The sequence below is a fragment of the Rhinatrema bivittatum genome, chromosome 1 (assembly GCF_901001135.1).
Source record: "Rhinatrema bivittatum chromosome 1, aRhiBiv1.1, whole genome shotgun sequence".
NCBI lineage: Eukaryota > Metazoa > Chordata > Amphibia > Gymnophiona > Rhinatrematidae > Rhinatrema > Rhinatrema bivittatum.
In genome coordinates, this window is record NC_042615.1 from 36,115,022 (window position 1) to 36,142,442 (window position 27,421).

Consider the following 27,421-nt stretch of genomic DNA (forward strand, 5'->3'; position numbering starts at 1 on the left):
GAGTGTGTGAAAAAAAAAAAAAAAAAAAAAAAAAAAATCGAGCTAGTCCTTACAAAGTGTAGTAACACAAATAATTTAAATTTTATTAGAACATTGGAACTCCACAACTTGAATTTAAAAGGGTCCACTTAGAACAAGGTAATGACCCAAAACATACTGGCATAAAAACATGCTGGCAGCAGTTCTAAGGTGTTAAAAAAAAAAAAAAAAAGTCATCAGGCCTAGAGTTAAGAAAAAGGTTACAGTCATATATATACACCTTCATGTGCATAAAGATCTTTTGGGACAAAACTCTTAATCATTACTTTGCTTTGGGAATACAGGTTACAACAAATACCTAACAGATCAAGAGCATTTTCATTTATGGAATACTCTGATTTGAGGGGTGAACAAGACAAAATGCTTCAGGAAAAAAAAGCTTAAGGCTATATCTTATAAGGAATTTAACATGTTATGTATTTTTAAATTTATTTTATTTAAAATGTGTAATCTGCCCAGCTTAGTAAAACACATCCTGGATGGATGACAAACAAAATTACAAACAATAAAATATAATACAAATATTAAACAGATGAGACTTTAGTCCTGTATGAAACAGTTTCAAATCTAATATGGCTCAAAGCAAGCATATCATTCCAAAGCATAGCTCCAAGCACAAAAAAGGCTCACTTTCCGGTGGCCTGCAATCTTGCTTCTTTCAGAAGGGCCCAGGAAGAGATCTTGACCTTGGGACTGCAATGACCATTCATGAATGTTTTATGTTTATTTTACAATTATTCACTTTATCTGCCTTGAACAGCGTTGTATATGTGCAGGATCTTAAGAATTTTAAGATTATGGAACCTATTCTGATGGAGATAAAAAGGTTAACCTCTGCATAAATTCACTAAAATTTACTTATATAGAAATAGCAAGTTTGCTTACCATAAATGGTGTTCCCTGTAGACAGCAAGATGAAATCCACCATGACACATGGGTGACAGACTGTTCCAAACAGATCCTTCTCTTAGCTCCTACAGCTTTTGCTGTATGGAGCATGTATGGGAGTTCCCACACAGGTATTGCACCATGAGCCCCTCAATCAATTTCAGAGTTAAGTTTAGCCAACTAGGCAACTCTCCAGGGAGGGGACTGGGCATATTTATTTATAGATTTATAATACACTCAATCACAGAATCATGATCATAGTGCAAACTGCCTGCCCTTATCCAAGTCATTCGGTGTGCTCCAGTTGAGGCTGAATACCTCATACTAACAGAACAGGATGATATATACAGGGTGTGGGGGGGGGGGGGGGCGGTCTTTGCCTGGTGGAGTGTTTGAGAATATCCTTGCTTTCTCACCTTGTTTTAGCACAGACTTCACCATGACTAGAGAGGCAGCTTTACCACTCCAAAATCTAGGGTTTTCTGGACACTATTACTTCAGGTCTAATTTCTTGGCTACTGGAGCAGAGAAGTGGGATTCCCCCACATTTGTTTGTATTTCTTGCAGGACTGAATGGCTCATAATGGCGGCCGGAGCATCCAGAATCTAGAGAAAGCCGAAGACTTCCATGTGCGTGCATTTATCTTTATGGCTGTTGACTCTTAGCAGCTTACCCAACTTATCCAGAAATCTGGAATAGGAGGTCCTCGGGTGGAAAAGAGTGTTTTGGAGGTTCAGGTAGAGGGGATTCCCATTGACCCTTCCTCTGATCTGAGGAATGAAGGAATACTGATCCAGGACCTCAATTATGTAGTGGGCAACTGAGGAGGTCCTTGATCACCTCTGAGGGGAGTAAGCTGGTGAACATCCAACTGGCTGGATTCTGCTGCGAAACAGTGGGGAAGATTCTAACCTCCTTGGCAAGGGTTCTGATGGCATGCCACTTGGTTGGGACAAAAAGGGGCGACTCCTCGAGACAGAAAATCAGATACCTTAGAGAGGATAAGTTGAAGAGTGCTTGCTTCATCCTTAGCTGCCAGGGAAGAAAAGTCAGTCTTCACCACTAGGTCCAACGGCTGCTGTACCCTTTGGCATGTGCAAATCCCCAAAGGCAGGCAGAGCTCCAGAGTCTCAATGGTGCAGGGAAGAGGGAATCTTTTACAAAAGGACAGTCTCCACCTTAACCAGAGTGGAATCGGGCTGCTGGTGCTAATCTTTAAAAAGGAGATAGAGCAGCTTTTAAATTAGAATAAGAGGGAAAACTGACAATCACTCTGCAGCACGTGGCTCGGAGGGAGATATCTTTGAAGGATACTAATGAAACAGGAAGAGTTAGGGCATCCCAACAGAGGTTCCAATAAAAGCAAAAGTAGTCCATGTGCCTATGAGTAAAGAAGCATCTGAGTTAATAAATTCAAAATTATCCTGGTCAACTGAAAACCAACTTGATACAAACAAAAAAAAACATTATATGATCAAAAGATTAAAGGGGGCACGTAGGGAAGATGAGGCCATCTCTGAAAACTAAATTAATTCTTTGCTTTGGTGTTTACTAATGAAGATACTTGTTCTAAAACATGCCAGAAGTCGAAGAAGAAAGATTGTTGAGTTAGAGTGTAAAGGACTGAATGAAAAGGTAGACATAATTGGCATCTCAGAGACCTGGTGGAAAGAGGATAACCAATGGGATAGTGCTATACCAGGCTACAAATTATACTGCAATGATAGGGTGGAGCGGCATAAGAGTCCTACATCAGTAGCATGGGATCTTCTTAATGTTTGGATAATTGCCCGTTTCTTGTGCCTGGTTTGGCCTCTGTTGGAAACAGGATGCTAGGCTTGATAGACCCTTGGTCTTGACCCAGCATGGCAATTTCTTATGTTCTTAATATCCTGCAAGAGAACAAATGCACAGTAGAAGCTTTATGGGTAGAAATCCCATGTGTTTTGCGGACGAGTATAGCGATAGTATTCTACCGTCTGCCTTGCCAAAATGACAAGATGGGACTATGACATGCTAAGAGAAATGGGGGAAGCTAACCAATTTGGCAATGCAGTAATAATGGCAGATCTCAACTACCCAATATTGACTGGCTAAATGTAACATCAGGACATGCTGGAGAGGTAAAGTTCCTGGATGGAATAAATGACTGCTTCATGGAGCAATTGGTTAAGGAAACAACAAGAGGTAATTATTTTAGATCTAATTTTTAATGGAACGCATGATTTGGTAAAAGGGGTAACAGTGGTGTGACCAATTGTCAATAGTGAACATGACATGATCAAATTTGAATTAATAACTGGAAAGGGGATAATAAATAAATCTACATCTCTCACTAAAGTTTCAAATGGGAGAGGACTTTGATAAAATGAGGAAGATATAAAAAACTGAAAGGTGCAGCTACAAAAGGTTAAGTTTGTACAACAGGCTTGGACATTTTAAAAATATCAGAAGTGCAGTCCAGATGTATTCCATGCATTAAGAAAGATGGAAAGAAGTGCCAAAGTGAAAGAGGCTGTTTTGGTTATAATTCCTTCAAAAATTGGAAGAAGGATCCATATGAAGAAAATAGGGAAAAGCATAAATACTGACAAGTTAAATGTTAAAAAACCCACTGATAAGAGTCTAAGAATTTGAAAAGAAGCTTCCCGTAGAGGCAAAAACTCCTAAAAACTTTAAAATATATATTTGAAACAGAAAGCCTGCAAGGGAGTTGGGTGGACCGTTATATGATCAAAGGGTTAGAGGGGCACTTAGGGAAGAGAAGGCCATCTCTGAAAACTAAATGAATTATTTGCTTCAGTGTTTCCTGATTAAGATACCTGTTCCAGACATGGTTCTCAAGGGTGATGATTCAGATGAACTGAATTAAATCGCAGTAATCTGGAAGATGAAGTAGGCCAGATTGATAAAAGTGAAGAGTAGCAAATCGCCCGGACCAGATGGTAATCACCCCAGGGTTCTGAAAGTACTCAAAAATGAAATTTCAGATACATCACTAGTAATTTGTAACCTATCAATCATTAAAATCGTCCATTGTACCTAAAGACTGGAAGGTTTAAAATACTTGCTATTATGCATAAGGTAGTAAACAATGTTTCACAATTTCAAAAAGAGGGTTGATGAATGAATATGCGCCTTGCTGAGATTTACATTCTTCTAGTCAGGAATTATTATTAGTTCCTTCAGCAACAAAGTATCAGCTGCAGAAAACTAAAGCTAAGGCTTAATCCATTGCTGCGCCAGCTATGCGGAATGCGCTACCTAAGGCAATAAGAGGGGAGTCTGATTATTTAGAATTTAGAAAATTGTTAAAAGCAGAACTACTCTGCAAAGCTTCTGCAGAGAATGACTTGGAGGCATTATTACAGCTGATGGCAAGGCATAGTTTATTTGTTTTATATATATTATGTTGCAGTTTTTAGATGTATTTTGTGTTTTATACTTTGAATGTTTTACTGTAATCCACGTTTGAATATGTTAAAATTACACAAAATATAAATTTTTAAATAAAGGTGGCCAATGTAACCCCGATATTTAAAAAAGGGCTCCAGGGTTGATCCGGGAAACTACAGACTGGTGAGCCCAACTTCAGTGCTGGGAAAAATCATGCAAACTATACTAAAGAATAAAATCACAGCACAGATAAGACATAGTTTAATGGGACAGAGCCAGCATGGATTTATGCAAGGGAAGTCTTGCTTCACAAATCTAATTTTTTTTTTTTGAAAGGATTAATAAAAGTGGATAAATGTGAGCTGGTAGATTAAGTGTATTTGGACTTTCAGAAGGCATCTGATGAAGTCCTTCATGAGAGGCTCCAAAAAAAAAAAAAAAAAAGTTTTTAAGTCATGGGATAAGAGTCAATGTACTTTTGTGGATTGTAAATTGGTTAAAAGACAGGAACCAGAGAAGAGGATTAAATGGTCCGTTTTCTCAGTGAAGAGAGGTAAAGAGTGGAGTGCCTCAGGGATATGCACTTGAACTGATGCTTTTTAATATAAATAATTTGGAAAGGGGGATGATGCGCGAGGATCAAATTTGCAAATGACACAAAATTGTTCTGAGTAGTTAAATCACAAGCAAACAGAGAAATTGCAGGAAGCCCTTGCGAGACTAGATTAAATTTTGCCTGTTTGGATGCACAATGTGGACAATTGCAAGGTGAGGCATATAGGGGAAAAATAACCCATGGTATAGTTACACCATATTAGGTTTCATGTTAGGAGATACCTCCCAGGAAAATGATCTAGGTGTCATAGTGGATAAACATTGAAATATTAGGAAGGGAATGATGAATAAAACGAAGAATGTCATAATGCCACTGTACTGCTCCATGGTGAGGCCACACTGAGTACTGTGTTCAGTTCTGGTTGCTGCATCCCAAAAAATATAGATGGATTGGAGAAGGTACAAAGAATGGCCTCCAAAATAAAGGGGATGGAATGGCTCTCCTACAAGGAAAGGCTAAAGAGGTTAGGGCTGTTTAGCTTGGAGAAAAGACAATTGGGGAGAGGGGGGGATGATAGAGGTCTACAAAATCATGACATGATGGGTAATTATGAATCTGTTTATTACTCTCAGAAACAGAAGGACTAGGGGGTAGTCCATGAAATTAGCAAGTAGTACATTTAAAAACAAATGAGAATTTTTTTCACTCATGCACAATTAGATTCTGGAATTTGTTGCCAGATGATGTGGTTAGGGCAGTTAGCTTAGCTGGGTTTAAAAACGATTTGGACAAGTTCCTCAAGGAGAAGTCTATAAAATGCTATTAGTTAAGTTGACTTGGGGAATAATTACCGGCATTAATGGCACGGGATTTATTTAATGTTTGGGTACTTGCCAGAAACTTGTATACTGGCTTGGCCACTGTTGGAAATAGGGTACTGGGCTTGATGGACCCTCAGTTTGACCCAGAATGGCAACTTTACATTCATACGTAGAGCAAACACTCTATGAGTTAATAGACCATTTGGCACAGTCTGATGACATCACCCACCTGCCATGGCTAATTCTCCCCTGCTTGTTGGTGAAGGAAACAAAGTGAAAGAATTACAGGCAATACCTTTTTATCTAACTAGCTTTCAAGAGAGTTATACTCCCTTCATCTGCTCAATACAGGACAGGTCAATGCAGACGTAGGGACCCCATGAGACTATCTACTAATAAATGTGTCCCATTTATAACATGCTTTTGTAGCAAGAAGTGACTTGTTTTATTCTATTCCTAACCAAAACCCTTTTCACTGGTGCAGGTTATTGGCAATTCCCCTATTGCTCTAGAGAGCTGGTGTGCACAGGAAGCAGTCACATGACCCAAAGGCAAGCATCTGTGAGATCTTGTCCTCGTTCAAGGAGCAAGGAGGGAGTGGGCAGAGGGAAGCAAAGCAGAAGCTTTCCACTCCCACAGCACGTCTTAGGGGAAAAAAAAGGAGTGGCCAAGGGACTGTTCCCATGGAAAAACTGTAGTAATCTACTCTCAAAATAAACCTAGAAGGCAAATTCATTAAGTTTTGTTACCGCAAACATATTTCTGGGCCCAATAACAAAGCCTCAACTTTGGCAGGTATGACCTGCATACAAGAGAACTAATTATGCACCAACAAGTGCCGGAGGATGTGGTCAAGTCATCTAACATAGTGGTGTTCAAAAGAGGCCTGGCCAAGTTCCTGAAAGAAAAGTTCGAGTATACGATGGAATTAGAACTACAGAATTCAGTAAGTTAATTTCATAGAAGCTATTTACAGCATTTTTATTTATTTTTTAATCTTTAACCAATAAGGGGGGGGACGGGACAAATTGCCATTACTCGCAATGTGCCTCCAATCAGTAAATCTCAGGATAGAAATGTGTACTTACATAAAATCCTGCCCCGGTGATGCAGACACCAACCACCCCATAGTACATCATGCTCTCGCCAGAGGAACCCGGAACACTGCTGGAGGACATCAGCCGCTGGGGAGCTGCAGAAAAAACAAACATTAAACAAAACTATTAAAATGAAATAGCAGGGTCGAGTCTCTGTCAACGCACAATTAAACTCTGGAATTTGTTGCCAGAGGATATGGTTAGTGCAGTTAGTCTAGTTGTGTTTAAAAAAGGATTGGATAAGTTCTTGGAGAAGTCCATTACCTGCTATTAATTAAGTTGACTTAGAAAATAGCCACTGCTATTACTAGCAATGGTTACATGGAATAGACTTAGTTTTTGGGTACTTGCCAGGCTTTTATGGCCTGGATTGGCCACTGTTGGAAACAGGATGCTGCGCTTGATGGACCCTTGGTCTGAGCCAGTATGGCATGTTCTTATGTTCTTATCAATTTGCTTCTGTGGCTATTGGTGTCAATATCTGATCTAACGCTTCTAACAGCACTAAGAAAATTCCAGACAAGTCTACACAACCTTAAAAAAGGAGACACATAGTACAAAAAAAAGTAGCATGTACTTGCTCTTCACATTATATTAGGATCAAATGAATTGAAAGCACAGAATCAAGACATGACAGCAGAGGTAGATTATAAATACAGAAGCATGAGACGTGCCAAAACCTGCAGAGGCCAGGCCTCCCAACACAGGCTCCACAAAGTCAAGGCGTTCACTTCCCCAATATGCAAACCAACCAAGGTGTCCGAACTGCAAAGGGTAATATTATTAAATGTGTTATGTCCTTGACACTGCTACCAGCATGAAGGACCAACCTCCAAAGGTTACCATGAAGTCTGAAGTGCAGATCTGCGAACCAGACAAACCTCCAACTCAGGTAGGTTAATCATAAACGAAAACCCCCAGTGCCTTCTCCGCATTACAGAATTAAAACTTGTAGTGGGGACGCAAAAATGAGGGAATTTCTCTTAGTTTTACATGTGTGTTCATACATTTTTTTTTTATTTTTTTTTTGTAATATATGTTTTATTGGGCATACAGGTTTAAACATTACAGCCATCGTAGAACATAGTAACAAAGACCAGCCTGTCTCACCCAAGACTTTTATCCCGTTTAACAGTGGAAAATTGAACTTTCCCCCCCTCCCCCCTCCCCCCGGTAGAGAGCCGTTAATTCTCCATTTAGGAAATCGAAAGAAGCAGGGTACTGAAGGCAGATCTTGCGACCACCGCCAACTAAGGCATAGCAATGAGCCCGCAAAATAGGGCCCACCCCCCCGAAAAGTCTCATGTAGCAGTTGATGGTTGCTTGTCACTGATGGTCAATGGAGCAGAAATTCGAACCGTTGACGATAAAGTCTCATAGTAAGACGCCCAAATGTCATGAAACACTTGCCTTTTCCGTGGAGAGAAGTGCTTATACATAGAGCCATACTCTAGTTGGTATAGCTCAGTCAGTTTGGAAGACCACAGTTGCAAAGATGGCGGCTCCGTGTCCAGCCACTTCAGAAGGATACACTTCTTAGCGATGAGGCAAGCTTTTGCTATGAACTGCAGATTATCCACATTCAAGCTTTCATCACCAACATCATTGTTCAGCAGGCAGAGCGAGCAAGACCAGTGAACCTCCATCCGGAGGATAGATGATAGGGCTCCACGAACGGCTGCCCAAAAGTCTCTGATAACTGAGCAATCCCACAGACAATGTATCAGAGTGGCATCGGGGTCGGAGCATTTAAGACAGGTTGCCGATAGAATAGACCCCATATTCATACATTTTTATTCGCTTCAAATCATATACAAAAATGTCTCTTGTAAAGGATGCATTATCTGGAAGAACAGTAAAACCATTATGCACAAGTTTTGTTTTAAATTAAAAAAAAAAAAGTTTAGTTATCAGCAGCCAACACACTAAAAACCTTTTGCAATTTCTACATCTGAATCTTCATCTTCTCAGAAGGTGCCACAATGGCTTCCTTGATCTATCCTTGCAATGGATATTTTGGATGCCCCCCAACCCTTCCTTTTAGCACCTGAATAGACAAACATCCTGTCTGTCATGTCAACATCATTTGTGACCTTGAGGTACCTCAACAAAGTTCTTCTGGCATCCAGCAGATCCAAGCTTCCCTTTGATCAGACACATTCTGCCTTCTTAAAAGCAAAAATGTATCTTCTGGTTCATATGAAATTCTAAAGCCACCTTAGGTAAAAAGGAAGGAACTAGGCAGATTGAAACTTTGTCTTCATAGATCATCAAATATGGATCTTGACACAATAGTGCCTGGAGTTCTGATTTTCTGGCCGAGCAGATTGCTACCAACAATACAGTTTTCAGAGTTAAGTATTTAAATTGACACTAAGGGACTTGAGGGTGTCTTCGTTAAGGCCCTCAATGTCTGATTTACATCTCATGCTGGCACTACATGATAAGATTCACATGTTTTACTACCTTAAAGTATATTACATCTGGTTGAAAACTAAACTTTCCCTCCACCTGGCCCCATAACATGTCAATGTTACCTTCAGCGAATTTAATGCCAGACCCTTGTTCAGGCCTTCCTGTACAAAATCTAAAATCATCCCTACTTGCGCCTCAAACAGAGAAATGCTCCCATTTCTACACTAGGCTTCGAACACCTTCCAGACTCTGCTGTATGCAAGGGAGAAGGGCACTCTCTCACCCAAAGAGCGTTAGGCCAAGGCTACTCAAAGCAGTTATCTCAACCTCCTCCTTTCAATAGCCAAACCATAAGACAACAAATAATTGGTCTTCTTGCAAGCCTGAGTTGTCTCACCCTGCTTGGTCTCAAAGTCTGTAAACCATGGGCACCTGGGCCAGTCCGGTGTTACTAAGGTACCCAGTCGGCATGGTTCACCATCCTCTGGAGCATCCTTGTTCCCATCATGGCCGATAACATGTAGAGAAGATCAGTCACTGGCCATAACTGGACCAACACATCTATTTCCCTTGAGCCTCGTTCCCAGGCAAAACTGTAGAATTTAGAAACATGACAGCAGAAAGACTGTACAGTGTCATCCAGCATTATAATTCTTATCACTTCCTTAGAGATCCCCTGTATTTATCTCATGCTTTCTTGAATTCAGATACTGTTTGTCTCTACCATCTCCACTAAGAGGCTGTTCCATGCATACACCACTCTCTCTGTAAAGAAATATTTCCTAAGATTACTCCTGAATCTACTTCCTTTCATCCTCATCTTATGACTTCTTGTTCTAGAACATCCTTTCCATTGAAAAAGGCTCACCTCCTGTGCACGGAAACCTTTGAGATATTTAATGTCTCAATCATATCTCCTTTATCTTGCTTTTCCACTAGGGTATACATGTTTAGATAAGTCTATCCCCAGATGCTTTAGAACAAAGACCACTGACCAGTTTAATAGCAATCTTCTGGACTGACTGTATCCTGTTTATACCCTTTTGAAGGTGCAGTCTCCAGAACTGTACACAGTTCCAAGTGAGGTCTAACCAGAGACATATAGAGGGGCAATATCTCCTCCCTTCTTCTGCTAACCATTCCTCTCCATATGCAACCAAGCATCTTTCTGGCTTTTACCATTGCTTTATCTACTTGTTTGGCCACCTTAAGATCATCAGATACAATAACCTCGAGATCCCACTCTTCCTTTGTGTTTAGAATTTCACCAATACTCTACCTTTCCCTTTGGTTTTTGTATCCTTAATGCATTACTCTGCATTTTTTAGCATTAAATCTTAGCTGCCAGACCTTAAGACTATTCCTCGAACTACACTAGATCCCTCCCCCTGTTTTCCACTCCTTCCTAGCTGTCCAGCAAAAAAGAAAAAAACATTCCCAATAACCCTTCCATTCTGTTCACAAAAATGTTGAAAAGAACCGGTCCAAAGACCAATCCCTGAGACACATTAACAACAATCTCCTCAAAGAAAACTCCATTTACCACTACCCTTTGTCGCCTCCCACTCAGCCAGTTTCTAACCCAGTCGGTCATCTAAGATCCATTTCAAGGGCACACAATTTATGTCTTGTGTGGAACAGTGTCAAAAGCCTTGCTGAAATCCAAGTACACGAAGCCTAGTTCTCTCCCTTGATCCAACTCTCTGTTCACCCAATCAAATAAGTTGATCAGATTAGTTTGACAAGATTTACCTCTAATAAAACCATGCTGCCTTGGATTTTGCAATCCACTGGATTCCAAAAAGTTTACTATCCTATGTTTTAGCAGCAATTCTATTAGTTTGCTCACCACAGAGCTAAGACTAACTGGCCTGTAGTTCCCAGCCTCCTCCTTACTTCCACTTTTATGAGTATATGAGTAAGAACATCCACCCTTTTTCAGTGCTCTGGAAGTACCGTACTCCAGATTAAGGAAGCACTGAAAAGGTCAACCAGGGGAGCTGTCAGGACATCTTAGGCTGTGTGTTCTCTTGAGTTGCTATCAGGTCTCAGTGGGGTAGTCCCCACATCATTACATTTGCCTTCTTTCCACCTTTTTTTAATGTGTGGAATACATCTGGACTATGCTTCTAGGATAGTATTTTTTTTAAACAATGACCATGCTTCTTGCACACTTTTTACCTTTGTAGCTGCTCCTTTCAGTTTTTTCTAACAATTTTTCTCATTTTATCAAAGTCAGCATGGCTTTACCCACAAATCTGCTTCACTTTTTTGAAGGAGTTAGTAAACATGTGGATAAAGGTGAACCGGTAGATGTAGTACACTTGGATTTTTAGAAGGCGTTTGACAAAGTTCCTCATGAGAGGCTTCTAGGAAAAAGTAAAAAGTCATGGGATAGGTGGCGATGTCCTTTCGTGGATTACAAACTGGCTAAAAGAGAAGAAACAGAGTAGGATTAAATGGACAATTTTCTCAGTGGAAGGGAGTGGGCAGGGGAGTGCCTCAGGGATCTGTATTGGGACCCTTACTTTTCAATATATTTATAAATGATCTGGAAAGAAATACGACGAGTGAGATAATCAAATTTGCAGATGACACAAAATTGTTCAGAGTAGTTAAATCACAAGCAGATTGTGATAAATTGCAGGAAGACCTTGTGAGACTGGAAAATTGGGGCACCGAAATGGCAGATGAAATTTAATGTGGATAAGTGCAAGGTGATGCATATAGGGAAAAATAACCCATCAAGGGAGAACCAAGATCTGGCGGGAAGAGCTTAGCAAAGTCTGAGGAAGACAATTCTCCCCGAGTGTCTGAGCAGCGCTGACACAGGTTAGAAGCCAGGTCAGGCTGAGAAGCCCTAATATGACAGGCAACACAAATAGGAAGTCACTTAAGCTTCTTGCTTACCGGCGCCATCGCTGCGGTAAATATGCGTCGGAACAGCTCACGCTCAAAAAATGAAATGCGCCCAAAAAAATAAGTGTGGCAAGGCGCATGCACAACCTGTGCACCAAGTTAAGTACTTAAAAAAAAATTTGTGAATGTAAAAAGCGCACCCAAAAACAGAATGCACAATGCGTGCACAGAGCTGACACACTGCGCACACCGACGGCCTATAGAGGGCAGAACACACAAGAGCGCGTGAAAACGGCCGCCACAACCTACTACGCAGCATGCAAGAAAAAAGCCTAAGTGTGGAGCCTAGCCCACTGGGGGCCACGCAACCCACCAGGCTGCCCAGTTCCCCAACCCCAACGGAAGCGGGAACGAATGTGGACACACTGCGCAGAGAATGGAGAAAGTCCTGAAACCCCCTCTGTCTCTGATTCAGGTAAAACTTTTTTTTTTTTTTTAAACCTTACCTGAATTAAGCGCTTACTGGCCGAGGAAAGAGAGGCAGTCTCTGGCTGCGGAGGGAGAGGGCAACTGCCTCCTGTACCTGCTGCCTTTCAGCTGAACTAGCAGCTAAGTCCACGCCGGGAAACCCAGCTACCAACCAAGGCGCACCTCCGAGGGACCACAGAAATCGCGTCAGGAGGGAGCATAAACCCACTGGTCCTGAGTTCATCTGTCTACAGTTCAGACAAGTGGGATGTACCTAAAACAGTACTTATCCCAGATAGTAGTACCCCAGAACTGCTTCTAGGACCCCACGGTGAACATTGTATTTTTCTTTTCCTGAAGGTTCAAACTATGTTTCGTAAATGAATGCGACATCCATGTGGCTGCGCTACAGATAGTTGCAGGTACTACTGCTTTGTACTCTGCCCAGGATGCTGCCTGTGCTGTCATGGAATGTGCTTGCAGTCCCTCTAGGACTCACTTCCCTTTCATTATATAAGCTGATATTTGCTTCCTTGATCCAGGGAGCGATAGATGTTTTGATGGCCACTTCACCTTTGCAAGTTGCTGCAAACACAAAAAGTATGTCTGAGTTTCTGAATTAATTCGTTTACTCTAAGTACCTTAATGGCATCTTCCTCAACATCCAGTCATCTAAACTCTCTTTCTGCCTTAAACAGTCTCTTTTTCTGAACCCTGGTAAAGAAACAGCTTTAGATTCAGGTAGAAATATGATACTACTTTCAGCAAAAAGGAAGACACTGGCCTAATTGTGACCACCTCCCTGGAGGAGTACAAATGTGGATCTCTGCAAGATGCATCTCAGGTTTTTCTCATTGAGCAAACTGCTACCGTGAATTCTGTCTTTAAAGTAAGGTCTTTAATTGAGGCATTCTTGAAGGGTTCAAATAGTGCCTGTACCAGTGCCCTTAGGACTAAGTTTAGGTCCTATGGTGGCACCTGCTAGATGGACGCATCTACTTTGCTCCTCGAAGAAAAACGAACCAAGTCTAGGTGTGCCACCAGAGAGGAGCCCTTGACTTACCCCCTGCAGCAAGCTACTGCTATTTGGACTTTTAGGGAGTTCACTGCTAGGCCTCTCTCTACTCCATCCTGCAGAAACTGCAAAATCATGACCATAACTGCTCTGTGCGGCCAAATACTGTGCTGGGCACATCATCTTTCAAAGATCTTCCAGATTCCTATGTAAGTAAGCGAAGTCAAATATTTCCCGGTCTTTAGCAGTGTTGATATGACTTGCCTTGCCTCCCAAGAGCCATATCCTCCATGGTTAATGCACCCTACTTTAGCAGGTGCACTATTTGGTTGAACCTCAGTGGGTCCCCTATTCTGAGCCTGACCAAGTCTGCATTTCATGGACATCCGGCTAATCTGATACAATCAGCATCACCTCCCCAGGATGGACAGCTCCTTCTTACTACCCTGCCTATGACCAACCAGAGCGAGAAAACATACAAAAAAAAAAAAGTGCCTTGAGTTCACACTTGCAGAAGTGTGTGTATTTGTCCAGACCTTGCATCCTACCTTCTGCTGAAGAACTGTTTCAGCCTTGGCATTTCTGTGCACTGCAATCAGGTCCCACTGAGGATGGTCCAATCTGGCTAATTTTTAAATTAAAGTCATTGTCCGCTTGATCCCACTTCCCATGGCTCTAGCATCTGCCTGCAGATTGTCCAGTCTCACTATATGGACTGTGGAGAGGTCCTGTAAATGTTTCTCCACCCAGTCCATCAATAACTGATTCCTTTAGGACTTGCCTGCTCTTATTTATTTATTTAAGGATTTTTATATACCGCGGTTCGTTAGCAAACATCACCTCGGTTTACAGAGAACATTAAATTAGCAACAAGCTTGACAATCAAAATTAAGTTAAGGCGAAACAAGTTTGTAAACAATAATAATGTAACTAATACATTAGGATAATACACAATAAAACAACTCTTCTTGGCCTCCTGCCTGTTCAGATATGCCACTGTAGTCAGAAAGGATCTTTACTGGCTTCCCCTCTACTACTTGTTGGAAGCTTACCAATGCTAGTTTGAACGCCCATGTTTCCATGACACCACCTCCCTCTGGGACCACAGACCTTTGCCATCTGTCCTTTGCAGCATGACGCCCCCCCCCCCCCCCGCTACTGTACTTGCATCTGTGATCACCTTGACCCAGTGGCGGGGCAATAGATTTCGAGACCGTTTCTGACCAGCCACCAGTGCAGACTTTCTGGCTCAAGCTGGGAGTGCCACATGTGAGCTGCCACCACGGAACTCCGTCCTAATAGGAAACGGTGGCATGGTTAGGCCGCGCTGTTCCACACGTGCTCTGCCTCTTTTAATAGAGGCTGCACTGGCTTTTCTCCATCACACGCTCTGCAAAATGAGCTAGCAACACCTTGCCGCTCATCTGGCCTTGCATTGTCCACAGTTCCCAGCCCCTCCATACTTGAGACTCCTTTGATTGGGGAGTGGGGGAAGAGTCTGCCATCAACCTGCTGCCAGGTCACACTGCTATTCCAAGCTTTTTTTTTAAAGCCATCATGCTTCTTAAAAGGAAATGCAGAAGCCTGCCGTTTCCGATCGCCCTGGGGAGAGGCTGTCATCCTGCTGGAGCTCCCCCTGACTCTGCCTGGGCCTATCCTGGAAGAATTAACCCAAGGCCTGAGTTGACTCGGTGGCCCTTCCTCCTCCTTGACGCAGAGGACCAGGGGCAGAAGGTCCTTCTGGTTGATATGGGTGGGGGGGGGGGAGAAACCAAGCACCGCCTCTTACTCCACTCCAAGCTCCGCCTACATTTCCATTGCCAGTTTATCATTGGATCTTACACACATTCTTCATATAAATCAGAGTATAATTACTCGTTCCTAGACAAAATAAATGCTTGGTGCTAAAAACAAACAAACAGTGGTAAAGGATAAAATGACAAAAAAATCAGTATTAGTAATAAGAATGTCAGTATTAAGTGACTATTCTTTACTGCATGGAGAGAAGACCATCAGATACCAAGAGTGAAGGATTGTTATTTAACACCCCATCCCCCCCCCCCCCAAAAAAAGAGAGACAGGCTTGGCAGTGCCACATAATATGATATTATATTGGCACTGCTTCTGGGAGGTGGGTAGGAGGGGGGAGGGCATGAGGTAGAGAGAGCAACAGGAGGAGTGGGAGCAGGGAGAAGAGAGGAGGGAGACTAAAAGAACAGAAGGGGTGATGGAACAAGGGCTGAGAGGGAGTGGAGATGGGGGGGGGGGGGGGGGGGGGGAGAGATATATGGTACTGCTGAATTTCACTCAGAGAAAAGGCTGCTTCCTGCTCCAAGCCCTCCCCTTCCAGTGCAGAGAACAGGAAGGAAGGGGCAAGGCTGGAAGGGACAGAGGAAAGGGAAAAAAAACAAAACTGCTCTTCTCCCTCTTCCAGCCCTGTGCAGGAAACAGGAGGGGGGGGGGGGGGGGGAGGCAAGGCCACAGCAGAAAGCCAAGATAAGTCCCTCTGCTCCCTAATGCAGCCCCTCTCCCCTCGGCATTCATTCACTGGAGCAGGATGAACAGAAGGAAGAAGGCCGTGCCTTAGAGGTTCTGCTCCGTTGTCTCCTGGCTGAAGAGGAAGTTTATTTATTTATAGTTTTTTTTTTAATATACCGCGGCACGTAATGCACATCACCTCGGTTTACAGCAAACAGTAATTCAGCCATAGGCTTTACAATAAACATAAGTGGAAAAGCCAAACGCTTGTTTAACAGTTAACTAGGAATATAAATATCATTATATATATATATATATATATATATATATATATAGGGGTGGAAATGTGGGGGCAACAGCACCAACAGTGCCAGGGAGCAGCAAAATTCTTATTCCATCACTGGAGGGGGGGGGGGGGGGGGAGGTGTGTGCTAAAGAGAGGAAGGAGCTGGAGCGGAGGCAGGAGAGAAGGAAGAGAAGTCTGGCAACAAGGGCTCTGCAGCCCTAACATAATATGATGCTATGCTGGTCCTGCAGTGCCTTTGCTGTTTTAATTTGTGTGGTGGTAGGAGCAGGGGCAGGAGGGAGAAGAAAGAGCAAGATGACAAGTGTGGAAGCAGGGGCAAGGAGAAGGAAGGCTGATGGGAGGAAGGGTGGAGAGAGATTGGGGCTGGAAGGAAAAGCTGAAGGAAGAGATGGATGGGGGAGTGAGGTACGATGCTAATGGGGAGAATGGAGAGGCCTGCCCCCCCCCCACTCACCCTATTCCCCCCCTCCCCACTTTCCCCAGTTCTACACCCCTCAAGCCCTTCACTTTCTCCAGTTCACTCTTTCCCACTCCCAAACCCTTCATTCACCCTGGTTCGCTCCCCCCCCACCCCCACACTGATCCCCAGTTCACTCTCTCCCTGCCCCCTCTGGATCCCCTCACTCATCAGTTCATATTCTGATACAGAAGAGCTCCTCCATGGTATTCTCCCTCTTCCTTCCTCTGCTGCTGAGCTTGGGCTCGAGTGTTGTGGTTATGGTTCAAAGTGCACCATTCAGGCACCGACAGGGGAGGAGAGCCATCACCACGGAGCGCTTTTCTCCGTTTCAAAATATGAACTCATGATTAAGTACTGTGCACCATCCACTACCAGTGCATGGATTTTCAGCCGCCCTAGGCAGAGACATTGGAGAGATATCACATTGTAGGGCAATCTATGCATCACACCGCCTGACTTGTTCCGTTTCAAAAATGGTGCCCTCACATCAACTGCGGCACTCTGCCCGCTTCTGGCACCTTAAGCGGCCGTCTAGTGTGCCTAATGCCTTCCGCCAGCCCTATCCACTGCCACCAATGTCTTCTTTTTTCAGCACAGGCAGGCAGGAGGGGAAAGCACCAATGCTTGTTGACTGAAATTTTGGAGGGGCCATAGCTCCTGCATCCCCCCCCCCCCCCCCAGTCTGACACCTTTGCAGAAGACTAAGGCCTCCCCTGTTGCACCAGGCTAGAGAGGGAAATAGCAGGACAAATAACTTGCCCTTTGCCTCCATCTGCTGGTAGGAGGGAAAAACTCACTTGTCTGGCATTCTTATGTTCTTAAGAGGAAACAGATCTTATCAGTAAAAGGTTGCAATTTAGACTTAAGTTAATCCGGTACCCTGACACCACACCATATTCCTGTAGTAGTGACATCAATCTCGGGCCAGAAATGTTATGTTCAGTACTTTTTACTTTAAACCCCCAAAACTTGTTTACTGTCCCTGATGGCTTGTGCCAAAGGTTCTATGGCCTAGTGCTACTATGAATTAAGAATCTGGAGGTAAGAATGTCATTTGTACAAAAGCTCTAGAAGTTGCATACAAACACCAATTCACCTATTGAACTCTTCAAGAAAACCAAATTTCTTAAGAGCAAACAAAAAAGGGCCATTATATCCTATCAAGGGCCTTATCAGCATCTAATGAAGTCACCACCCCAGATATCTTAGTCACCCTGGAGATATGTAACAAAACAGTCTAGTGCAGGGAGGGATTTGGGTTTTTGTCACCCCTAAGCACCATTGGAGATGACACTCCCCCACCCCACAGGTAGGACATTACCAATTAAATTAACACTGATCAACTTAAAATAATAATAAAGTAATGGTGCTTCAACTTTTTTATTTTTAGCCAACAAAATCCAATTATTCATGCAAGTCAGGAATTTTGAACCATGTCCCAGGATATTTCATACTGATGCATTAATATTCTTTATATAGCAGTAAAGATTCCAACCTTTGCAGTCTCTGGCTTGATTTCTGGCCCTAAAACATTTAAGGAAAACAAAATAAGCCAAGCTGCTATAGACCCCTATACAAAAACTACTCGCTAACAGAAGACCTCACTGTGGTCACATATGCAGAACAGATAGACCCTCACCAAATAGACTAAACTGTCTCTAAAGTATAAATAGAAGCAGGCAGACAAAAATTGATCTGGAAACCACAAGCCAGAATATGCATACAATGCAACAATGGAAAAAAAACCCATCACTATTCCTTAGTGAACATGAAATACAAAACATCAACCATACCAATAAAAGAATAAATATTTCAAATCAGTGATGAATAGTAAAATATCCAATAAAAAATGTATACAAAAAAATAAAAAAAAAATGTATCAAACACCAATAAAATATTTCAAAACATCCAATTATGTAAAACTAATAGGGATGGGGGGGGGGAAGTCTTCCATGTCTCATACCTGTGGATCAGTGGGAGAGGTGGAGGGGGACAAGGAGGGTGCACAAACTTTATCCTCTCTCTCATACATTCACAGTAGCAAATGTTAATTCTCACACCCCCCCTCATACACATGCACAAGCTCTCACACACTCAGTGGTTCTATTTCACACGCATGCACTCTCTCCACACATACACACAAGTACTCATGATCAGTGGCTCTTTTTCTCCCCTTATGTTCACGTAGCTCACTCTCAGCCCCTCCCCCCCTCTCAAGCACTCCCCTTCACACTCTCACAGGATTCAAGGCCACAGGAGGGGTGGGCCACATCACTGAAGTTGAGATGGAGGGGGCGGCAGGGAACATATTGCTGAAGCTGTGCCGAATGTCTTCTTTTGTCACTGGGCCAAAAAGATGCACTGTAAGGGGAAAGGGCCGAGTCACTGTAAGATGTGCCGTGGGAGGGGCGGACTACGTCACTGAAGATGCACCGCAGGGGTGGCATCATTTAAGTTGTGCCATTATGGATATTTTCTTCTGCTCATGGGATTGGGAAGCTCATGGGTGCCTCAGAGAAGGTGTGCCGCCAGCCAGAGGTTTTTTCTGCCCGCCCGGGAATGGGGTGGCTCCCTGCAGGGTGAGGCGGCCATGGCAGAAATATTTTGAGGCCACTTTTTGCCGCCTCAAAATTTTGCCGCCCGAGGCCACTGCCTCACCCTGCCTCATAATAGAACCGCCCCTCGAACAGAAGCCACCATGGGAAATTACCTGCATGCATGATGCAGCGTCTGACATGATATCAGAGGGACTGCAGAGGTTTTTTGCTACTGGAGGCAGGATTTTTATTATTCCTCTGCCTGCTGGCTGCCGCCCCTCAAATAAATGGAGCCCTAGGCACAGCCCTAGTGTGACTAGTGAGAAATCCAGGCCACTCTACGTGTGTTACTCACAAACAGGCCGATTCAGTAAAGTCCGCGGGAGAGCGGACGAACGCCTGCTCTCCCGGTGTGCGCACCGGCCCCTCGCCGGTGCACGCGATGCAGTATTTAAATTAGGTGGCGCAGTAGAAACGGGGAAAAGGAGGCGCTAGGGACACTAGCGCATTCCTAGCGCCTCCTTTTTGACAGGAGCGGTGGCTGTCAGCGGGTTTGACAGCCAATGCTCAATTTTGCCAGCCCGACAGCTGCAGCGATATTAAGTCGGGACCTCCGACTTAATATCGCTATGATATTAAGTCGGAGAGACCTTTGGGTCGGCGCTAATTTCTGAAAGTAAAATGTGCGGCTTGGCTGCACATTTTACTTTCTGTATCCCGCGCGCATACCTAATAGGGCCCTCAACATGCATTTGCATGTTGAGGGCCCTATTAGGTACCGCGGGTTGGACGCGCGTTTTCCTCCCCTTACTGAATAAGGGGTAAGGGAAAACGCGCGTCCAATAGCAGGCTAACAGTGCGCTCCGGAGCGCACTGTACTGTATCTGCCTGAATCTGATGACCTTTAATGAGTCCTGTGTGATTTAACATTTTTATATGCCGAAATTCATGTAGCAAAGTTACATATCATTTTGGTTTACATTATAACAGAAACAAGCATGTAAGAATGCGATTACATCAAACCGGGAGAATAAACTTGGATCAAGGAACTGGGGAGTAACTTACAAAGATTACGATTAGGTAGTGAGATTCTATAACTGAAACCTGGCTGAGTATCTGGAAGTCATGTTACATGGTGCATGTTGCATGGTGTATAACTTACAAAGATTACGATATGGTAATGAGATTCTACAACTGGAACCTGCCTAAGTGTATGGTAGTTATGTTACATGGTGCATATTGCGTGGTGCATCAGGATGAATAGGCAGAAGAATAAGAAGCCCCGACCACAACTGCAGTATCTTACAGATCGATACTGTAACGTGCGGTTGAAGATTTCCCGTCTGTAATTAGTATCGCCATATCTTTATTCAGCAAAGAAATTGGCAGATAACACCTAAACCTCAGTATTATCACCCGCCTTATTCATAAGAACAGTACAGGCTTCATTAAAGCACAACAACTGAAGCTGGTGAATTCTGCAAATTAATTACACGACCAAAAAGCACAAGATCATTCACGCTGGTCTTGCATAAATCAATATAGCAGCCATTGGGGCCAGGATTTTAAGGCTGGTGCCTTTGAGATAGATACTTTAGAAGGCATGTATGATTAATGCAATCGAAAGTGGAATTTACATCCAAGAAAGAAACAACAGCCTGTTCTGATGAAGTTTTATTTCATTTGCTATGATGTGTTATACATTTGTTTAAACAAATAAAGCAAGAAAACACCATACATACAATGCTTGAAAGCATCTGCCGCCACCACCATTCTATCAAATTATACCATCCGCCTTGAATAAGACCGGGGGGGGGGGGGGGGGGTGAAATCTAACAATTCCATGGGTGTTGTGAAACTAAAATTCAGCTAGAACAATTTTATTTTTATTTTGTAAATGAAAAGAGTAATACCATGAATACACATGACTGCCAAGTGTCTTAACTTTGTGAGGACTATAATTATTGCAAGCTCCATTTCGTGCAACAATAAAGAGATGGGCAACGGTGCTTTAATAACTGCACCAATCTTTCCTCTGCATTTCATGCCAGTACTGACTAGAACATGAGTCATACTTGGCGGACAGCGTGGGTGTGGAGCTCACAGGCAATACTACGTTATACTGTAAAATCGCAAAGGGAACCATAACTCCATCCTCATTCATTTCCTACTCCTCTCTGCACTTTGCGTGACCTATGGTTAGTCACGTAATTGATACCGATCATACAGCTACTAAAAGCAGTACACTGAAAAAAACAAAACCAAAGATACACGCAGAAACGTACAGATTACAGCTTAGTGCTGACCAGGAGCGCGATCGAAGTAGATTCGCTTTGAACAAAGTATCAAATTAAAACTGAAGTGTGGTAGAATAACTGTATTAAGATAGATAAGTAATTTGACATTTTTACAAAGGGATCTGTTACAATTACCAAGCCTGATGTAATGGCAGGGCCGGGGGAGCCTGACTCGCTGGGCCCATGATAATATGGGCGCCAGCCGGGCTCCTCCGGTCGGATGCTGGAGGGAGGGGGGGGGGGAAGGGGGGAAGAGCCGGGATGCGCGTCCTTGCGCTCCCCCCCCGGCGATGATGCGGCGGGGCCGACCTGAGGGCTGTGATTGGTTGGCTTCATCGTGGCATTGGGTTTTGAACGGGGCTTAAAAAGGGGTGGAGCCATTGGGCCCGCCCCTTTTTGATGCCAGCAGCCAGCCTGACCCCCTCCCTCCCTCCCTCCCCTGTTTTAGGTGTTATGGGGCTTGTTTGTCACAGCTTGGGGGGGGGGGGTTATGCAGAGTGACCAGAGACAGTACTCAGTTAGGGTGGGGTTCAGAGCAAGGAACCCGCTATGCGGCGGGCTTTGCCTCTGGCTTCAGCTACGTGTGACTGGGTTCAGTCTCATGCTGGGGACCCCTTGTTGGGAGCTGTGGTGGGGGGGGGGTCCAGATTAGCGGCGGGATGCTGCTGGTTTGCGCAGGTTTGGTGGGGATGTGGTAGATGACCCCGGGATGGGAATTTGGAGTGTTAAGTTGGCTCTGGTGGTTATTGTATCAATAAAGCTGCGGCCTTGTTTGAATTCCAGAAGGTTGTTTGAGTGTTATTTATATCATAAGACTGTAAGGAGCTGAGGGGAGGGGACCATCAGTGCTGGATGCCCATATTATAAGACGCACTTCGCAAAATTTAAAAGTTTTTGTGCACAAACTTTACTCCAGATTCAGCAAGGAGTTTTGCACATACACAAAAAAAAAAAATGCATATATTGGTTAGTGCAGTTTTCCCCAACCAGTGTGCCTTCAGAGCTGATCAGGTGTGCAAAACAAAACAAAAAAAAAAAAAAAAGTCACCACTGCCTAACACTCAGACCCAGACAAGCACCTGGGTTCTGCTCTCAGCAGCTCACAGCAACAGGAAACACAAATGGTGGTTCTTAAACGTTCCCTTATCCGAGAACGTGCGTAGTCATGCATGCCTCTTCTTCCTAGATACAGCACGAGTCCTGGAATATGGTTACTGGGCAACATGCAGAGCACGGACTACTGGGCCCCGCTTTGTGCGGTACACACAACGCACACAGCATGCATGGAGGGGTTAACCTGCTGGTGTGGGCAATTACTATTTAGCAGAAGGCGTGGAGATTACTACCCTTAACCAATAATCCTCGATGCTTTTAATGCAACTGCACCACTGCTCTCCGCTTCGATGGTGGGGGGAGGGAAGGGGAATTGGATTCGGATGACAACCATCACGGGCCCTGACTTTTATGGTTTGGGGCACTGATACGCAGACATAAGGGGAAAAGCATAGGACTGTTTCTACAGCCAAGTCCATAGGCAAAGCATATCAAGCAGCACTGTCTGATAGGGATGTGCATTCGTTTCATTTGTTTCCTATACAAGCATGTAAAATTAAATGAATTAAACGAATGCACAGCCCTACTGTCTGAATTTTCAAGGTGGTTCATCACCCAGTAAAAAAAATAACCCATAAATTAGTGCTAGCGATATCATAAGGCTTAGGGATAAGTGCACAGAGCGGCAGTTACTTCCACAAGAAGCTTGCTGGGCAAGACTGGACGGACCATTTTTTTCCTTTTCTGCTGTCATTAGGATGGATACGTAAGCACCTTGTCATCTTTCCCCTGCTGAGCCTCCGAGTCCTTCCAGCTTCTGTCTCTTCCCCAGGCTGAGTGAGTCGGGGAGAGCGTGCACCGAGCACTGGATCTGACTCACTGGGAGCAGCAGCAGCAATGGAGGAGTTCTGACAGTCACGTGCGGCAGGCCAAGGTAACCGAGCCAGCTAACCCGCACCACGGCGACTTCTCTCTCCCTTCTCCTGCACTTGCAGACAGGGGATGCTGGCCCACTGTAATGAGCTCAGGCGTTTGTCCCTTTTCATCCTTGATTTGAAGTTAGGTAGAGACACTGACAGGACTTTCAGTGCTTCCCCTGCTCTTCTTTTGACATTACGGGTCCGCTCCATGGAGGCTGACATGCCACACATTTTTGTTCATGTAGAGGTGCCTTGGTCTTGAAAAGGGTGGAAGTCACTGGGTTAGTGCCCTCGCGGGTAAGTTCTAACACTAATGAAAGCATTAACTATTGCCCCCGCCCCCCTCCCCATGTATTCTTAATGCTCAAAATTGAATGCCTGTTCAGAAGTGGCAAAAGGTTTCTGGGGCCAGTGCTAGTTTATGGGGCTGAACGATGGAGGTCCTGGACTTAGGATTCATGCACAGAAAAACATGTTTTGGAGCATAAATCATTTTTACATATATTAACCATTTTTTTGCAGATTTTCATAGTAGCACACTTTTTTTTTTAAGCTTCCAATGTACTGGCACATCAATTGATTGCGCTGGGAGTAGATTCTTTTTAGTGCGTGTGTGCGGAGGTTCGGCATGCATATATGTTTTACTCACATTTTATTACATCCAGCCCATTGGGCACAAGAAGTGGAAGCCAAGGAAGGAGCACAGAAGGAAGTGGGCCAGGACAATCCCTTAGATCAGCGGTTCTCAACCTTTGTAGTTCTGCGACCCTTTTAATACAATTCCCCACTATGTGGCGACCCCAACCGTAAAATTATTTTCGTTCATAGGCCTAAGTAACTGTACTGTATCGGGCGGATTTTAAAAGCCCTGCTCGCCGGCGCGCCTATTTTCCATAGGCCGCCGGCGCGCACAGAGCCCCCGGACGCGCGTAGGTCCCGGGGTTTTTCGAAGGGGGCGTGTCGGGGGCGGGACCGGATGACGCAGTGTTTCGGGGGCTGGGCGGGACCGGGGGCATGGCGCCGGCCCGGGGGCGTGGTCTAGGCCTCTGGACCAGCCCCCGGGTCAGAAGACGGCGCGCCAGCAGTCCGCTGGTGCGCGTAGATTTACGTCTGCTTCTCGCAGGCGTAAATCTAGGGACAAAGGTAAGGGGGGGGTTTAGATAGGGCCGGGGGGTGGGTTAGGTAGAGGAAGGGAGGGGAAGGTGAGGTGAGGGCGAAAGGAAGTTCCCTCCGAGGCCGCTCCAATTTCGGAGCGGCCTCGGAGGGAACGGAGGCAGGCTGCGCGGCTCGGCGCGCACAGGCTGCCCAAAATCGGCAGCCTTGTGCGCGCCGATCCAGGATTTTAGAGGATACGCGTGGCTATGCGCGTATCTTATAAAATCCAGCGTACTTTTGTTTGCGCCTGCTGCACAAACAAAAGTACGCGATCACGCTTTTTAAAAAAAATCTACCCCTATATACCGTATTTTCCGGCGTATAAGACGACCCCCAACTTTTACAGTTAAAATATAGAGTTTGAGATATACTCGCCGTATATGACTACCCCTCTTCCAACGCATTCCAACATTTACAGCAGGAGGGAGCGACTCGAGGAGTGAGGGCGCGCTGCCCGATTGGTCGGTGCTGGGCAAAAGGGGCTTGCTTTGGCAAGCCCCTTTTGCCCAGCACCGGCCAATCGGGGAGCGAGGGAGCGCAGAATGAACTTTTTTACTGCATCCGGTGAGAGGAGGGATTGACTCGAGGAGCGACAAAAAACCCATATTTCCGATGGTCTCTTAGGTGACCCCTAGCAAATCGTCATTCGACCCCCAAAGGGGTCGCGACCCACAGGTTGAGAACCGCTGCCTTAGATAAAGGGGGATTCTTTCAGCAACATGCACTAGAACCACCACGAGCCCTTCCTGGGGGATGCTTTACTACACTGCCAGACAAATGCAGCAAGGGGGACCATCTTTTGGAAGGGGGGGGGGAATGGGGGAGCCAAATAAACCAACTTCTGCCCATGTTCCCCTGCCTTCCCAAGTTCCTGATGCCATTGGGGGGGGGGGGGTGTCAAATACGGAATCAAAGACCTGATTTTTTCGTCTCCCATTTTGTGTCTATGGGGTGGATCAGGGCCTGAGTGTTAAACCAATCGCAAAGTATTCGATCAAATCGACCGACTGGCGTCTTAAAACGTCATGCCTTTTACACTCTCAGTCTACAGTGAGAAACCAGACATCAGGCAGAGAGAAAAGAAAAAAAAAAAAAGCATATCGAAAGCGAAACGATTAAGAATATTTTTCAACACTATGCTTCTCCCCCCACCCCTTTAAAATAGACTTGGGAAAGGTAATTCCACATGGATACAATCAACCCCTCCGTACGTGCTAAAGAGAGCTCATTAGCAGGCAGTAAGGAAGCAGAGATACAGAGTAACCAGAGGGCGCAGCTCGGCAGGCCCCAGTCCCCCCCAGCACCAATTGCGTAACCTATAGCACTGCCCTTTTCTAAGGAAGGCTTGCCCTTTCCTGCGTCTTTAAAAATACATTAAAAAAAGGCAGTTTCAGGTATTATTTAAAAAAATAATAATAATAATAAAGAAGAAGAAGAGCAAGCGGATATTTGATGCTCAATACAAATTAAAGAGACTACGATTTTAACGGTGGACAACGCGGAAAGCGTTTCAGATCCGCCGTTAAAACGAAAAGAGAACATAAAAGCCATAAGTGAAAGCCAGACACGGAAATAAGAAGGTAGCAGTATTTATAATACAACGTAATCACCTTCATTTCCGTACAAAAAAACCCAGGGCAGCTTACGAGGGGAGGGGGGCCGTGGTGCGTGTGACCTTCACCAGTAAAGAGGACACCTGATCCCCAGCGCTTCAGCCGCTCCCCCGAAGCGAAGGTCACCTGCAGCCTGCACCGAAAGGCGACTCTCCCGCACCCAAACACTAAAAAAAAAACAAAAAAAAAACCCGACTTCTTGCAAACGTTGCTGCTCCCTAACTAATACAATTCGGGGCGCTCTGCCGCTATTCTCGGGGCTCCGCTTACCGTTTCTGACGAGGGAGGCAGAGGAAGCCCGCGCCAGCGGCGCGAGCTTTCGCCAGGCGGCCCTGCAGAGGTGCATAGCTGCGCTGTCCGCGAGGCTGAGCTGAACGGCTGTCAAGGGGATCCGAGCGCGTGCCGGAATACAAGGCAAATGACAATGCACGAGCGTCGCCGCCTAGCGCATTCTAGGTCACTGTACCATTCGCCCACGAGGCAGTGGGCGGGAGCTAGTTCCGCCCCTCTGAGCGTTCTATAATAGAAGCCAGAGGCTCTCCGACTTCCTTGACTATTGTTATAATGTATTTTTTTTCCTTTTCTTTCCCTTTTGTATTAATCATTATGCATACTACTTTGGCAACACGCGTAAAATTGTCGTGCCAATAAAGTTCTGCGAATCTGAACTGCAATATGAGAACAAGGGCAGGTCCTTTCCGCTCAGGCCCAGCCATCGACCTATAGGAAATCACTGAGACACAAACAGCAGAACACCTGAAGGGCACCGGCAGGAAGTGGAAGGCAGCGTCTGGTGGGATCATGCTGTAAACTTGGACTTTGGCACGTCGCGCTAGTAAATAACCTTCTGCCTTTTATCATCACATTGTTGGCCGAACGCACTTTTGGTTTTGGCCACTTTAGCGTCCTCTTGACTCTTGGACTTCAGATCAGAGCTAATCTTAGAAGGGTGCAGGGCTCAGGGTGATTCCACCACAATGCGGTCCTGAAATGCTGAAATTAGATGGATGGGGGAAGGGCCTAGGGTATCTTCCCCATTTGCTCCC

The 27,421-nt window shown here is 44.7% G+C and overlaps 1 protein-coding gene across 2 annotated transcripts in view; it reads right to left on the reverse strand.

Annotated features, from left to right (window-relative positions):
- Positions 1–26,854, reverse strand: part of MGARP (mitochondria localized glutamic acid rich protein) — a 45,251-nt gene extending 18,397 nt beyond the window's left edge. The window contains exons 1-2 of one of the 2 annotated variants that reach the window (XM_029594996.1): positions 26,646–26,854; positions 6,790–6,893 (exon numbers count right to left, since the gene is read on the reverse strand). In XM_029594996.1, coding sequence (XP_029450856.1) covers positions 6,790–6,893; positions 26,646–26,721 — 180 coding nt within the window. In that variant the 5' untranslated portion in view covers positions 26,722–26,854. The remainder of the gene's footprint in view (positions 1–6,789; positions 6,894–26,645) is intronic. The other variant, XM_029595077.1, reaches the window with a different exon arrangement.
- Between the last annotated feature and the right edge of the window lie 567 nt (positions 26,855–27,421).